We start from the raw sequence: 17,070 nt of genomic DNA, 5'->3' as shown, positions 1-17,070 counted from the left end.
TGCAGAGCACTTTGAACAACAAGGTTGCCAAATGTGAGGACCAAAGGATTTAGACGAAACTGGGGAAATGGTAGGCTATAATAGGTTTCACTTAAAAAGTGGGAGCGTTTTGCAAACAGGCCAAGACTCTTTTTGAAAGAGTTGAAAATTAGATGAACCCTCCACGGCGTTTTAACTAAAGGTTGCTTTTAAATATAGGCTAATTCATTATAATAATTACAATTCTATTTTTTAAAGACCATGAAATTGTTAGAGAATAGAACAATATAAATACAATATATTGCTTATAAAATGTAAATTATGTTACAAATAGTCTCACGCGTCACTCTAACCTGGGGTAAACAGTTTTTGGCAACGCTGTAGACTTGACATAGTAGCCTGCTCTCCAAATTGAGGCAGTGCACAGTCGACGTGGTGCAGTACTACATCTGCACAACCCAACCAATCAAACACATCTGTCTGCTACCAACATCCAATCAAAGCACTGGACTCTTTTCGTACACGTTGCATGGTTAAGTAATTCAGATCTGCATTTAAAAGTTCCAGGTATCTTAAGGTTATGGTCTTTGCCCGAAAAGGAGAGTTTTATTTATTTCCGCACGCTACGTTTGCGGAAATTCTGAACGCTGAGTGAGACTTTCAAGCCAGAGGGAAACTATCTTCAACGCAGACTGTGTTTGATCTGACCATGTCGTCGGGAAACCGCTCAACTGGGGTCCCTGCGTGGGAAGGAAAAATTCGCTTACTGCTATGCGCTGTGGGGATACTTTTATCAGTGTATGCCCTACACGTCGAGCTATCAAAAGAGCATGATCCCGGGTATAGAGCACTGTGTGACCTCGCCGATTCCATCAGCTGCTCCAAAGTGTTTACTTCTAGGTATATTATTTTTTATCTTACACTCAAAGTAAAATTGAAGGTAATTTATCTCCATGTTTGTAACATGCGCTGGAAATTGTGTAATATCTATACCTGAAGTCTATAGCCTAGCCTACGTTACTGGTGGGTGAGTGAGTGAGTGTATGTGCGGGCCGAGTTTTCAACTTTTCATTCTTGTCTTTCATCCGTAAATGGCTTCAGGTGGATGCTATGCTCAGTGCTCACTGTCTTTTGTAATACAGCCGGTTTTTGATAGGCTAAAGTTGGTGCTGATAGGATAGCACCTCTGACACACCCACCAAACAAGAGAAAACTACCTCAAAACCTGTTGCTGCGTGCATGTCATTCAATCAGAACACTATAGCAAAACATTTCAAAATGTTTTGATTTTGAACATCAACATGACTTGGACACCATTTGTATGATGTGTTCGAGTAGTGATAATAAAGTGTACATAGTATGCATGACTAAGTTAATGTCATATAACATTTGATCTATTTTGGATATTGCAGATGGGGACGTGGCTTTGGGCTGCTTCAGTTTTTTGTTCCAGTTGACAGTGCACTGAATCAGCCAAACAGTGTGTTAGGCATCCTATTCTACACACTGCAGCTGGGTTTAGGTGAGTTGCCCACCTTACACAGGACCTGGAGATGCATTTGGACATCTAAATTGCATGTATACATTTTCACACAACTACATTACACATTTGTAGTGTATTGTAAGTTTAACCCCCCCCCCCCCCCTCCCCTCTCTCTCTGACAGGCCAGCTTGTGTCTAAAAGAGCAGCATTCCTCCTTGTGATCACCTCTTGGGTGTCTATGGCGGGCTCTGTGTATCTTGCAAGCATTCTTGTTTTTGTTTTAGGTGACTTTTGTCTAGTTTGTGTTTCCACCTATGTTGTCAACTTTGCTCTACTTTACACCAATCTGAAACGAAGATATGGATTGAATGCTGAGAAAAAGGAGAAAGCTGGCTGAAAAAGAGAAAGCTGGCTGTGTGAGTGAGTGAACCACGATGTGTGAAAATAAGAGCAGAAAAAATACCAAAATTCTAAGCTTCTGTCACTGATGTTATAAAAGATCTCATTTCTAGCCCTAGCATTTTTAAAAAACATTAAAAATTAAGCCCATTGATATATCTGCTGAGTCCTTTAATTTGATCGACAAGTTAATACGGGAAAGTATGACTCTACCAAGTATGGAGTCCCTATACCAAGTCATATTAGACTGTACTACAATGTGGTAAATGATGATGGCAGCAGAGGGTGCTCCACTCAAACTGAAACATAAACACTTAACGCTTCATGAGTGAGAGATTGAGAATATTTTTGCCTACTTTCTGTCATTTATGAAGACTGTGACTCACTCAAGACTCATTCATCTCAGGCTGTGAGCCTAAACCAGATGGGAATTAACTGTTAACTGCATATGTGAAGTATCTTTACTATTGCTTTCTCGAAAGTTTTCAAGAGTATACATTGATTAAATACACAAATCACCATCAAATTATTAGGATACTTCCAAGTAGCCTAATTACTGAGTTGTCTATCCATCCCCTCACCACTGTGAATGCATTGTCAAAGGTTTTTGAACCTGTTATAAGAATATAAAGGTGTTTCACTTTTGTTATCGAAGACTATACCCAGCAAGCCTCTTGTGGAAGGTGTGATGACAAAAGGCTTGAAACAGTTTTTGTTTTTTGCATTTCTGGTAATCAATGAAGTAGCTGTAGTGACACATTAACAAGTGTAAGACATTATTCCTGCTTTCAGGCTATCGCTTTCCTGCACGTCATTCTAGTGCCACTTCCACTGAATTCCGCTTGTCACTATTAATGCATTACACCTATTACATTAAATGTTGTGACTTGGTTGTGATTTCTTTTATATTTTATAAAGATTTTGAGTGTAAATGACAATTCCTGAGATATTTCATCATGGGATAACACATAGAAGTTAAAACAATAGGCTAAATTCTCTGTTCTAGGAGGCTCTTGCAATAGTAGAAGACTGGTTCTAATGCATCTCATCTCTCAACAGTTGCTTTACTGTTAGCGTCTAATAGGAAGGAATGATGGGGAGAGGTCTGTGATGTAACACAGAACAATAAACAAAAGTCCTTGTAAGGCTTGCAAACTCATTGATGGATGACACAGGGAATTGTGTAATGTTGATGGAATTGTTCTCAAAGTAAGACTTTTAGAAAGGTTGTTCCAACCAACCAAGAAGGTAGAAAGAAAACTTGTACTTACAATGATGAGAGGAAACAAATCAAGCATTGCTTGATTTTTATACAATTATAAATTATGGCTAATATCTATATAATAGCCTACATAAGAGAACCTTCTTCCTTGCAAACATACAGCAGGCTATACATCACAGATGAATAACACAGTCACGGCTGCACGGGCAAAGTATGGCAAGGCAAGGGAATCTTTGAAATACAAGAATCTTTATTCTAGAACACAACTCACATAGACTAATAACCGACCAGGACTGAGAGGAGACAGAGGGTTTACATACACAATAGGTAACAGGGCACAGGTGGACAATGATCAAGGTAAAACAAGAGACAGGTGGAAACCAATATTAAACTAACAGACTAATTAACAGAAAGACAGAGGACTGGACGAGACCAACAAGACATTAACGGGGAACAGGTGTGGAAGCAGAAACGGAGGGAAAACTAACAAGACAGGAAGCACAGACCAAATAAGGAGATGGGGCAGAGACAAAGACAGGTGACAGGCAGGTAAACACAAAGCACATGGGGAACAAACAAAGGAGTACATGGCACCGGACCCTTACATTACCCCCCCTCAAAGGGCCGGATTCCAGACGGCCCAAACAAAAACAAAAGGTCCAAACAGGGGGGGCGGAGGGGCCAAAAGGCTGGAGGGTCAGGTGGACGGCCGGGTGGGCGGCCGGTCAGAGATGGTGGGTCAGGCGGACGGCACGGTGGACGGCCGGTCAGAGACGGAGGGTCAGGCGGACGGCCGGGTGGACGGCCGATCCGAGATGGAGGGTCAGGCGGACGGCCGGGTGGACGGCCGATCCGAGACGGAGGGACAGGTGGACGGCCGGTCGGAGACGGCGGGTCAGGCGGACGACCGGTCAGAGCCGAAGCCTGAGCCGGAGCTGGATCGGGAGCCCGTGTCGGAGCTGGATCGGGAGCAGGAGCCGGAGCCAGAGCCGGAGTCGGAGTCGAGCTCACCACTGGAGCCCGAGTCGGAGCTGGATCGGGAGCCCGAGCTGGATCGGGAGCCGGAGCCAGATCCGGAGCGGGAGCCGAACTCGCGACTGGAGCCGGAGTCGGTACTGGAGCTTGAGCCAGCGCAGGAGTCTGACTCGGGGCTGGAGAGGGAGCTGGAGCTGGAGCCGGAGCCTGAATCGGAGCCGGAATCGGGACTGGAGCCGGAATCAGGACTGGAGCGGGAGCCGGAATCGGGACTGGAGGGGGAGCCGGCGCAGGAGTCTGACTCGGGGCTGGAGAGGGAGCTGGAACCGGAATCTGGACTGGAGCCCGAATCGGGACTCGGGCGGGAGCCGGAATCGGGGCAGGAGCTGGAGCAGGGACTGGAGCAGGAACGGGGACTGGAGTCATGGGAGCAGGGAGGTCCGGAATAGGAAGGGCCCAGAAGTCGCAGGGAGTTGGCACAGGAGCGAGACGAGGAGCCGGCACTGGAGCAAGGAGGCGAGGAGCCGGGACTGGAGGGCATCGAGGAACTGGGACTGGAGCGAGGAGGCGAGGAGCCGGGACTGGAGGGCATCGAGGAGCTGGGACTGGAGCGAGGAGGCGAGGAGCTGGGACTACTGGAAGAACTGCAGGCCCAGGGTGTTGGGGAGCTGGGACTGGAGAGGGACCTGGTCAATCCTCCTCAGAGGACCAGTCATCCTCAGTGGTTTCCCCCTCTTCATCCTCCCAGAACAGCTCCCAGGGCATTAGGTGCAGTGGCAAGTTTGACTCAAAATCAAAAAACCTGCCTTCATCCATGTTTGTCGGTCGGTTATTCTGTCACGGCTGCACGGGCAAAGTATGGCAAGGCAAGGGAATCTTTGAAATACAAGAATCTTTATTCTAGAACACAACCCACATAGACTAATAACCGACCAGGACTGAGAGGAGACAGAGGGTTTACATACACAATAGGTAACAGGGCACAGGTGGACAATGATCAAGGTAAAACAAGAGACAGGTGACAGGCAGGTAAACACAAAGCACATGGGGAACAAACAAAGGAGCACATGGCACCGGACCCTTACAAACACATATGTGTACTGTGGACCTATCTAAAGTTTAGCTGGCGCTGATAATGAACCTGGATCAGTGTCCCTGTGCGTGCGATGAGTCTCAAGATGAAATCAATGTTGACTTGGTTTTTAACTGAACAAGTACATTTTGCTTGTAAATAATTCATAATAGTTAACATTTGTATTTCCATGAAGCCAGTGATTTGCATACTCACTTGACATCTGTAAGTGGATGTTTAATAGTGTGAGGATAGTTTTGACAAAGATGTATTGTATTGACTTAAATTGCAACAGTAGGATCAATAGTTGTGTAAGCCCGGATGTGCTCACCTGGCTCAACATGTGAAACAACCTCGTATTTTTAGATATGTGTTGAGAAAACTGGTGAATAAACAATGGTTATTACATCACAAGCCATAGCTCTCATCTTATCCAATGACTGATCGCCATTGTATTTGTTAAGCCTGCCATTTTTGAAGTCCTCAGACAAGCATTTCCCTGTCTCTTTGTGTTTAAAACCAGTTATATCCCTTCGTTTTTGTCAGTTAATGCACTATTATTAATAGTGCTATAAGCGACATTTTTTGTTACGCACAGCAAACATCTCCTCACAATCCGCTAGCTGCCTGTGCCCTGAATACATTGTAAAAAACACAGTCTCTGTGGACAGCCCAGGCTCCAAAAACGGCAGCAAAAACAACTTGGTCCAGCCTGGACCATAAAACCATAACAAACTGTTCCAGCCAATCACTGATGAGATACGCATTCAGGAGAGTTTTAATTGCATGGGAGGGAGGGGGAGGGAGTAGTGAGCTGTCTGAACATGTCTGTCAGCACCCTTTATATAATGGCAGACACAAAGGGTGCACAACACACTGTTTTCATCTGCATACTAACAATACCACAACACCTCAACTTCACATTACACAGAACACAACAGTGAACTTCATCATTACTAATTAACTTCAGGCTTGAAACATAGTAACATAGTTTACTTACTAAAACCTTGACATTTTCAGATATACACACAGGAAAGGTTCCTAGTGCTATAGTATAGGCCATTTCCCACAGTGGTCAATAAACAACCACAACGATTTACCATCAAAAACAAAATCTCCAACAAAGCATCCTTTGAGGGCAAAAAACACAACAAAAACCTTTTTTTCATGACTACTAGTCAGTGTTGGGGAAGCTACTTTAAAGGCATAGCTTAACAAACTACCACACTGGAAGTAGTTAAATTAGAGCAAACCCAGCTATGCAGAAAAGTACTTTGTAAAAAAAAACACAAGGTAAAAAAGTTCATAAGGTCCTGTAGATGTGATGTAATTGAGAGTATTTTTGCAATAATTTCTTATTCACTGATCACACCTAAACCAAAAAAATAAGATTCATATTGTAAGATGTATTTAATGCAGTAGAGAATCCAGAGTGTATTTACTCTTGGCTTATAGCTCCAAGGTAACATATGTTTGGTCAGTAAGCAAATCAGTGATGTGTTTCCTGAAGTATGCCCACAGTAAATTCATGCATGAGGATGTTACTGTCGCAACACTGATCCATGGTCACACTTTTTGAACTACACAAAAGTCAAGGGTGTGGTGGTGGCTACCTGACCAAGGCATTGTCGACAGGACATGCGTTCACAGTGGTCTGGATAAGGCAAACAGATGGAGGGGCTGGTCAAAGGAAGTTCAATTACAGTAGAGAAACATATTGGGCCACACTGTTTGTTGTTTCAGTAATTAACTACACAAAATGGCAAAAAAATAAAATAAAAATCAACTTGAACTGGAATATACCCATAGGAATATACAGTTAAACGATCAAACCACTGAAAAAGTTAAACTACCAAATCTATCGCTCGGATGTAGCGTAGGAAATAGGTAAATCATTCCACCAATGAGGAATCACAAGAACCAAGTCTTGACTGTGACCTCTAGTGTTGATGGAAGTCCGACATAGCAGGCGATCATCAGAGAATGAGACTGGGCGCTAGGGGATGAATAAGACTCTAAAATCAAACATAAAGCTGTACCCATAGAAACCTAAGGTGTGTAACCAGACGCATTAGTCACCAAATATTAAAAAAGAGCTATTTGCTAGTGCCACCACAGAACAAACGATTCAGTGGACAAAGACAAGGTGCACAAGGAAGTGCCTAAGAAAAAAAAAAAAGACGTCTGAGGTCCGAGATGAATGGAAAAGAGGGATGATGTAAGAATGTGTGAGTTTAAGAGGAGGGGTTAAAGTGACACAGCAAGTTTAGGTATATATAAAGCAAGAGACAATGATGTTTAAGTTATAGGTGAAGTATAATGGCCTCATCAGTTTGGCTTGGTTTGCTCATGATCATAAGTTTTTCAGTTCGGGGTAAGTTTTTATGTCTTGATTACTTGATCATATGCACCTGCTTGAATGTTATTCACCTGCTTGATAACAACTGAAACACTGATTAACTTGTGCCCACTGAACACAATGTTGTGTGTTGGCTACAGTATACTGAAGTTTGAGATGAGATGAACATGAGATGTTCATCAGTCATGGAGTTAATTTAATGGGTGACAACTAACAGCAAATAGGAAGAGTTTACATGTGTTTCACTGTTATTGCATTCAGCTATTTCTTTTGAGAGGATTCCTGAGGGTACAGTAGTATTGGATATGACATACGTTATCATAAATGAGTTATGTAGTCATCACAAAGATTTTGAGTCATAATATTACAATCTTTCATCCTCTAGGATCATACAGTCAGTTAGATGGTAAGTTTTTTCTCTCATTATTCTTTTAGATTGCATTATATGCCTATATCACACAGTGTCAGTGGATAATTACTACCTTATGTTAAAATAGCTGTTTTAACACACATTAAAAATAATTTAGGTAAATTGGCCTTAATTCCTATTAGCCTAATAATATAGTGTCAAACTAGAAAGTCTTCACACAGAGAGCCTTCCCAACTCCCAACTATTCTTGCCAGGACTCTGTGCCTTGCTACATTTTGTGGTGGTAAGCTGGAAAGAAAACAAAGACACTCAATGCTTATGGACCCTTTCAAGAGAGTTCCATTATCAGCATCATAGTTGGCCCCACAAGGTTTCCTTTTTAACATTCTATATGTTATCTTAATGCAGAGGAAGTAGATTGGGGCCCAAATAGAACGTTCAAGCATTGTTTTTGTTTTTATTGTTGAAAGGGTCTATATTACAATCACAAAAAAAACTGCGGGTTGAGGATACCTTGCGAAATCCCCCCTATTTACAAATAAGTTCATGTGGGAATTAATATAGCCTTAATTAGTGGGTAAAATATCTCATGACACAAGATCATGGGATAAATGTATGTTCCTGCAAAGCATTTGAACTTTTCCCCCCATTGGTCAGTGTGTGGCCGAGTTGCAGTCAGAAACAGGATAGTTGGAGGACAGAATGCCCCTACAGGAAGCTGGCCCTGGCAGGCCAGTCTGCACCGATTTGGCAGTCATTTCTGTGGAGGGTCTCTCATTAACAAAGAGTGGATCATGAGTGCTGCCCATTGCTTTTCAAGGTAAGATGGAAATTATAGTAGAAAATAAGTGAATTTACAATCCACTTCATGAATGTGTTATGAATGTTATGTGTGTCAGTACCTAATGTGTGATGAGCAGAATGAAAGTAATCAAAGTAAAATCAAATTTACTTATGGTATTACGTTGAAATATTGAGACTTCAAATAGGGAATTGGTCAGGCAGGACATTAGAAGCAAATGTAACTCACTATGTTTGCTGTCAGAAAGCAAAGTCAGGGAAGTAAACTATAATAGGTGAGGTGAGTGTTAAAACGACATAACACTCTTCATGGACAAAAGTCTTTTCTGGGTTGTATCGACTCATTGTTTCTGACTTGACTTTTCCTCATGTTTTCAGGTTCAGGTTACTTTAGTTGTACCAGGTAAATTTGATCTGTAGTAACGCCATCATTCACAGACAGACATGTAGAAACAAACTGGCACTTGCCACAAATCATGCACCTAACACTCACACAGGCAGCTAAAACAATGACACATAAACATACTCAGGGATCCAGTCTTTTCTAAAACAGTAAGTAAAGTATTTTAAAAAGTAGGTGGCTAAAATATATAAAAAAATAAAATAAAAAAATAATTAGTCAATCAATTAACAGATAAATAAATAAAGAGCAAAATAAAATACAGAAATAAAAACACCTGTGCAATTTTACTATGAATTTCTAAACTTGTAGATATATAGCAAGTTATTGTTACATATTTGCTTAAAGAACGGAACAATAAACTTTTCCTATTGCATAAAGCTTGTTTTCCTAATGTTTATCACTCGTTAATACCCGCTAATGTCAATTTTGCCTGATGATGGTCAATCTGACCGAAACGTTGCAATAAAAAGCGACAACTGCAAATAAAGACCGTGTGCGGGAGCTTTCTACTTCCTTTGAAATTACTCCAGAACTAAAATGCCCTACCCTAACACCCTACCTCTGGTATCCACATGTTTTAAGCACAACATCTAGTAGCCTGATTGTCTACCTTGGCCGTCAAGCCCAGCAGACCAGCAACCCTAACGAGGTGTCCAGAAGAGTGGCTAGAATCATCTTGCATCCTCAATACAACCCAAGAACTAACAACAATGACATTGCCCTGCTGAGACTCAGGTCCCCAGTTACATTCACTGACTTCATCAGGCCGGTTTGTCTGGCCGCCAGACAGAGTGTGTTTCACAGTGGCGTGGACAGCTGGGTCACTGGCTGGGGAACTATTGGAGAGGAAGGTGAGTCACAGCACCAGGTAGTGGTGTAATAATTAGTCAGGTGTTTAATAGATAATGTAGTGATTTTGGCCTGTTTCTCTCACTTCTACTCTCGCTGTCTCTTTCTGTCTGTGTGGATATGTAGATGTGCATGTGTGTATCTCTTTCAACCAAGGGTAGAAGGGTTTTGAGGGTAACGATAAGAGGATATTACAGAACCAAAGCATTGCTCATAAAATAACATGATACTTTTGTACTGATTTTATGATGATTGTCTGCGCCAAGTTCAGATTTGCGGCTTTATTATACGGAGTGTATATTGACTGTAGCTCTACTGAAGACGGATTTTATTTTTAATAATTTTATTAATTGTGTCTATTCCATCTGTATTAGTTCCCCTCCCATTCCCACAGGCCCTACAGGAAGTTGATGTTCCAGTGGTGGGCAACAGACAGTGCAACTGCCTGAATGGAGTTGGAACAGTCACACAGAACATGATCTGTGCTGGTCTACTCGCTGGAGGAAAAGACTCATGCCAGGTGGGATAAATGTCCATTCTAATGACAATGATTTAAATCAGTTTTATCAGTTTAAGTGTAAAGTCCAGTTTACTAACTTGAGATGGTGGTAAAAGGAGGCATTATGACTATGATTGCTGATTGTGTGACTTGGTAGCCTAGAGGGGAAAATCTAGGGAAACTAAATAAAAAAACGTATCCATTATACAAATGTGTTCTCATCAGGGGGACTCAGGAGGTCCAATGGTAAGCATTCAAAACTCTGTGTGGGTCCAATCTGGGATCGTGAGCTTTGGCTTTGGTTGTGCTCAACCCGAACTCCCTGGCGTCTACACAAGGGTATCACGTTATCAAGACTGGATTAGATCGCAGGTTACCAGTGAACAACCAGGCTTCATCACATTCACCTCCTTGGGAATTGACACAGACAGTAGCTACACCTGCCCAGGCTCAGCACTTACATTAAACAAAGATGTTGTAACAGCAGCTTCCACAAATACATCCTCAGCTAGAGGTGTGTACATGTCATTGGCACATACATCAATATAAATGATCTTTTAGTCATGTTTAAGGAAAAGTAACTAGTTTGAATATGTATGCAAGTGTATCATCACAGTATTTTTGCTTTTTGTCAGTGTGTGGCACAACTCCACTCAATCCCAGGATAGTTGGGGGAGAAGATGCCCCTGCAGGTGGCTGGCCCTGGCAGGCCAGTCTGCACAGGTTGGGAACACATTTCTGTGGAGGTTCACTGATCAACAAGGAGTGGGTTATGTCTGCTGCTCATTGCTTTTCAAGGTGAGTAAGGGTTGGATTCAAGGAAAGGGACTCTCTTAACATGTACTTTTGTATCTAATTTACAAAAAGAAAGTTGCAGCTTGTGCACACCGCTCATCCATTCATACTAATTCGGCTGCGGTTTCGAACCCGCACATCCATAAGTCGGGTTAAGCGTCATTGCATTTGGACTGTTTGTTCTCTGACTAAAACCAACGTCTTTTTCAGCACCAATCCAAGCGGGCTGACTGTGTACTTGGGTCGGCAGACCCAGCAGAGCAGCAATCCCAACGAAGTTTCCCGAAGCGTGGACAGAATCGTCGTGCATCCCAATTATGTCAGCAATATTGACAACGACATTGCTTTAATGAGACTGAGTTCTCCTGTTGAATTTACTGACGTCATTAGACCAGTTTGTCTGGCAGCAGGTGACAGTGTGTTCAACAATGGCATAGACAGCTGGATAACTGGATGGGGCACCATTGGAGAGAGTGGTAAGTCTTCTCAATAGCTCAGAGGACAATTTCATGTTGACTCATATTTTAATGCTATAGCTGAGGATGATATCTTAATACAGCAAAAGAAACTTTAAACAATTAATCACATTAAAGTTTCACAAATGGTTTTGTGTCCAGTTTTGTATTTCAAAAACAATATATTTTTTGCACATTCTCCTCTTCCTCTCTAGTTGCTCTCCCATTCCCAATTGAGATTCCAGTGGTGGGCAACAGACAGTGCAACTGCCTGAACGGAGTTGGAATGATCACAGAGAACATGATCTGTGCTGGTCTACTCGCTGGAGGAAAGGACTCATGTCAGGTATTGTAATAGTTCAGCACACATTCAGTTGTCATGAGATTCTAGATGGACTGTGCCAAACTAGTTCAGATGAGGAACGAATGATGTTTCTTACCACAATATGCTTGCAGGGTGACTCAGGAGGTCCAATGGTGACCAAACAGGAAACGGTCTGGATCCAGTCTGGAATCGTCAGTTTTGGGTTTGGTTGTGCTCAACCTGAACTCCCCGGCATTTATTCAAGAGTGTCCCGCTACCAGTCCTGGATCAGCTCCGAGATCCAGAGCGACCCACCGGGCTTCGTCACTTTTTCCTCTACGGGAGCCGACACTGACAGTAGCTACACCTGCCCTGGACTTCCGTCCCCTCCTACGTCGCTCTCACTATATCCTGCCAGAGGTATGCATGTACTGTCTGACTGACTTTTTTGTAACATACATGTTCTTGATTTTTATTCATCCTAGTGAATGTCTACGTGTACTTCATGGGTACAGTGATTGCTTTATTTTGAACTCTATGGGTTGTATTTTGCACACCAGCGCTATCGTACACCACCTAAACCTGGTCAGAAGTCAATGGCGAGTTGTTCATATGCTATTTGAAGAGCGCATGTCATCAGTCATATTGGCAGGTGCACGCACCATCCTTCTATCATTCATGAACCAGCGCACGTCCATGCAAAGCATTACAAATTGCACGATTACAATGGGAAACATAATTAGAATAAATATATTACGAAATACTGTACATCTCATGATGAGTAGTTATTCACCATCATTTGCAAATTGGTAATGACGGTTAAAAGTGATTAGGGGAGAGGCGAGAGACACGCATGGAGCACAGCTGAAGACGCACTGTCACGAGATATAAGCAACTCCTCTGCAGGATAAATGTTGTTTTATTCAGTCATTTGAGCAATATTAGGGTAAGTGTTGCTTTTTCCATGTTTTCGGTGGTAACCCATTGTCAGTCAATAGTGAAAGTAACTGCATAGAACTGTCTTGTCGTTGACTGACTCCTTGGTAAAGTTAGTTTCACTTTGCCAATGAGTTCAAATAATAGATGAGTGGAAATGCGTGAAGGCTATGCTAGGTTTTAGTAAAGCATGGTTTAAGAATGACTATTCCATACGGTCTCACAAACAGCCTCCTTCAAATGCGCCGTTGAATGCCAAAATACCGATGCATTTATTTGACATATCGCGCTTTGCGCCGTTAAAGGGAATGACAGATGTCATTCTCATTGGTTTAAAATGATATTACGCCCCAAACACACCCATATGACTGATTAAAAAACCTAGAAACACCTTGTTGTGCCATGCGCTCCACGTTTGATAACGAAACCCCTCCCAATGTGAACTGGACATCCTACTAAATTTGAATAGACTTTTGACGAGTGACGATGCACTTTAGAATGTCATGATAGGGCCCTAAAATTTAATTTAGATTCAATTTGAAAAAATAATTAATTCCACAAAGTATGCTGCTGGTATTTCCACATATTCCACATTTGCTTTAGCCTAGAAATCTAGACGCACCCTAGCGGCGGCAAATTAATTTGCACAGCCTGTACGTCTAGTAGCAAACCATAGGGATTTCTATTGGCTGACGCCGTGGACGTCATCCAATCACAATGCTCTATTTTGTTAGAGAGTCTTAAGGCGGGCTTAACAGGATGACGACAGTCCTGCAACGGTGAACAACAAGGAAGGTGGCTATGGTGAACGAAGAGCGGTTGTTTGAATCGGCGTTGGCGTCAACTTTGGAGGAGTTGGACTTGTGCTTTTCTCTGAAAGTTGAGCAACACAATGCACTTAAGTCATTCCTTTCGAAGAAGGATGTATTTGCTCTGGCCACGTCATCCTGCTTTTTGTTCTGATTGGTCGTAGCGCTGGCCTATTGCATGCCTAGGCAGTTTGAAAGACAATTCTCTGCCCGCCCCTTAGGATTAAGCGAGGTGAATGGGTAGATTCCAGACTATACATTTCAATGATGTAGGATGGCCCGCCAGGCTACATTTGCTTAGAAAACCAGTCAAAGTACATTTTGCTGTTTTGTTGTTAATGACACTAGATAGTTTCTTCATAGCGGATAATGTCTTATTGTGGAATAAGATGCGGCATTCGGCACCCTATATATACTTCTTGTTGTTCAACTAAATGTCTCATAATATTTGCCTTTGTTTCTCTCTCTGCATTTGTTACTTTTTACACTTCTCCCTCTAGCACGTACGTGTGGCAGCGCACCTTTGAATAGTAAGTCTGTGGTTGCGGGTAGCTGGCCATGGATGGTTAGTATTCAAAGGAATGGAGTTCATAAATGTGGAGGGTCTTTGCTTTCTGAAGAGTTTGTGCTAAGTTCAGCTGATTGCTTCAACAGGTGAGAAGCATGTATCATATATGTTTAGGTGCTATCAACGTAGACTGGTTTTGAAAACATGCACAGAGATTTTTTTTACCTTACTGAATGAGTTTTTAAAGTATTGTCTGCATATGTTAATAAGAGTTGTTATGTGCTTTTCCTTAGTTTTGAGAACATAAGCGAATGGGCAGTATTGGTTGGAGTGCAACCACAGAGCAATGGCTCTGATACCTTCCTTAGCTCCCTTGCTTTGGCCAACATCAGTCTCAGCAATGTGGCTCACTCCTCTTCTGACATTGCGGTGCTTCAGCTAAAGTCTTCTGTGGAGCTCAGTGACTACGCTCAGTCTTTGTGCATTGATCTAACTGAGCAAAGGACCTTTCCAGTAGGGTCAACATGCTGGGTCACTGGATGGGGAAAGAGGCAGAATGGAGGTGAGGTTTTGTATGCAAAATGTGGAAGACTGTGTGTGAATTGAAAGACCCTAACACTAGCGCACTACGGTTATATAGAATTTTTAGGAAAAATCCCATGCATGATATTCACCAATTCTGCATGGAAATATTTGTTTTAATGTATTTTTGCTTAAACTGCTACAACAAAATTCTATGACTTGATGATAAAATTCCCTGACTTTCCATGTCTGGAATGGACATGATATTCTAGAAATTCCATGACCCGTGGGAACCCTGAACACTTGTTTTTGAAGTTTTTGACCTTGTAGAGAAAATAAAAATATATTTTTGTACACAATTTGAACAGTTCGTAAAATGTACATTTATACTTAAGCAAGAATTAGTTTAAAAAATCATTGAGCAACCAAGGGGAAAGCATGTAAGCATTTTGTTTTACAAGGAATTGCAGGAGTAGGTGATGGATCGAAGTTGAGAGACGTGCTTTATTTTCTTCAGGTAGTACATGGAATCACCATGCAGCGATCATAATTATGTACTGCTATGTGTTACATCTAGTTCAAACTATGTCACAATAACTATGTCACAATAGTTTTTTTGCATATTTGCATTAACCTTGCCTTTGAAAGATACAAAGATGTATTGCATATCGGGCAACAGAATCCTTTTCTTTTCATGGACCTATGTAGCTCTTTAGAGCAAATTCTCTGCCGAGTAGTGTGCATGCCAGTATGAAAGGATTTTTAGTGAATGTACTTAAATGTGTGTGTGTACACTGAGAGATGTTTTTAACATCTTGAGTAAACTTGATGTTCTATATTACAGCAGACATGGTACTGACGGATATGGAGGCCACTCTGGTGGAGTGTGGAAACGCTACCTCTGCAGGAACCATTTGCACTACATATTTAGATATACAGCAGGTGAGACAGTCAACACATAGCCCTAATACAAGCATCGCACTGTACTCAATCCACACACGATTGAAGAGAGAAACATTCCATTCATAGACTGTACTACACTTAATGCTGTCTGGCTTTTGTTTTAGCGTTTCACTATTCACCCTTTCACAAACCGATGCAGGGTGCAGATTTATTGCCCTCAGTCTTTTTTTTGTAATACTAGTTTGGTAATTGTTCTTTTTACAAGTGTAACTAGAAGTGCACTCAGAGACTGCAGACATCAGGGCCCTATACTATTGCCACATAACAGAGCCATATTTTCTGCATTCCGTATTTATTCCGTTCGGTCACTGACACTCTGACAGAGCTACCAACTCTTGCTTAAACACATCAAAACACTCCTGACTGTCCTCTAAAGTTTCACATTCATACCAATCATACCCTTCTTATGCTCTCTTTCCAGGGAGATGTTGGGGGCCCATTAGTGTGCCAGTCAGATCAGTCGTGGTTCCAGGTTGGAGTAATCATGGGGGTCCCGCAGAGGAACTTCATCCAAACTCAAAACATTCTCACCTTCTCCAAACCCACTATGTTCGAGGCCTTCCTGCGAGACACTGTCGGGGATCTACCATTGCCTTTCACTGCTGCTGCGACCACTGCTCTCCATACCATTGTCAACACCACAGTCTTTGATGACTATGAATTTGATATAGTAGGAAATGCATCTCCTGGCTCACTTTCACTCTCTTTTCTTCATTTCCTGATTTCAGCCATTCTCTCTTTAACTTTGTTTACAGGGTGAAGTGGAGATAAGAAAGCATAACTATGATCTTTGGCTTGATCTGTTTATGTTTATGGTTCTTAGCAGACGTTTTTTGTCCAAAGTGATTCATCAATAAACACTGCATTAACATTAAAATTGACCGTTTATGTGTAAAGTCATATGGACGAAATTAAATGTTAATAGATTAAATAGTAACTAGATGTACCGCATAGCGGTACAAAATATGACCGCCGCTCAGTCCTGTACATCCGTTCCGCGAAAATAAATCACACTTCAATTTGTCTCCATATTTTACTCCATCCCCCACTCTTGAAACTTTTGTGTATGCTTGTTTGGCATGCCTGAGTGTGTGTGTGCGGCTGCACAGAAAGTAGCCTACTGGTGCTGAAAAGGTGAATAGATTGTAGAATAGCCAAAGAAGATGTAGCATTGTTATAAAACCTTTAAAATCTCTAAACAATCACAAGTAGGGCAGTTCATCACAGTTCATCCATTGCAACTGGATTGATGAAAGGTCACTTACACCTGTAGGCTACATTGTATTTGGGAAAAGCAAAAGGTATCAGCATAATGTTTTTTTTTTTTTATGTATTTATAAACAAAAACATCTCTGTCAGTTCCATGT

At 41.9% G+C, this 17,070-nt stretch overlaps 2 protein-coding genes across 2 annotated transcripts; both read left to right on the top strand.

Annotated features, from left to right (window-relative positions):
• The first annotated feature begins 449 nt into the window (after positions 1–449).
• On the top strand, positions 450–2,401 carry vkorc1 (vitamin K epoxide reductase complex, subunit 1). Its single transcript, XM_048232746.1, has 3 exons — positions 450–879; positions 1,392–1,501; positions 1,645–2,401. Exons 1-3 carry the CDS (start codon positions 689–691, stop codon positions 1,857–1,859), a joined length of 516 nt encoding a protein of 171 aa, XP_048088703.1. The 5' UTR covers positions 450–688; the 3' UTR covers positions 1,860–2,401.
• Positions 2,402–8,363: 5,962 nt separating this feature from the next.
• On the top strand, positions 8,364–16,580 carry LOC125287183 (transmembrane protease serine 9-like). The gene is made up of 12 exons (XM_048232744.1): positions 8,364–8,679; positions 9,646–9,914; positions 10,287–10,432; positions 10,637–10,925; positions 11,047–11,209; positions 11,417–11,682; positions 11,877–12,007; positions 12,118–12,385; positions 14,211–14,364; positions 14,512–14,780; positions 15,585–15,682; positions 16,125–16,580. Exons 1-12 carry the CDS (start codon positions 8,471–8,473, stop codon positions 16,461–16,463), a joined length of 2,601 nt encoding a protein of 866 aa, XP_048088701.1. The 5' UTR covers positions 8,364–8,470; the 3' UTR covers positions 16,464–16,580.
• Positions 16,581–17,070: the final 490 nt, after the last annotated feature.

Source organism: Alosa alosa, chromosome 22 (assembly GCF_017589495.1).
Source record: "Alosa alosa isolate M-15738 ecotype Scorff River chromosome 22, AALO_Geno_1.1, whole genome shotgun sequence".
Taxonomy (NCBI): Eukaryota; Metazoa; Chordata; class Actinopteri; order Clupeiformes; family Clupeidae; genus Alosa; species Alosa alosa.
This window is presented reverse-complemented; position numbering and strand designations above follow the sequence as displayed.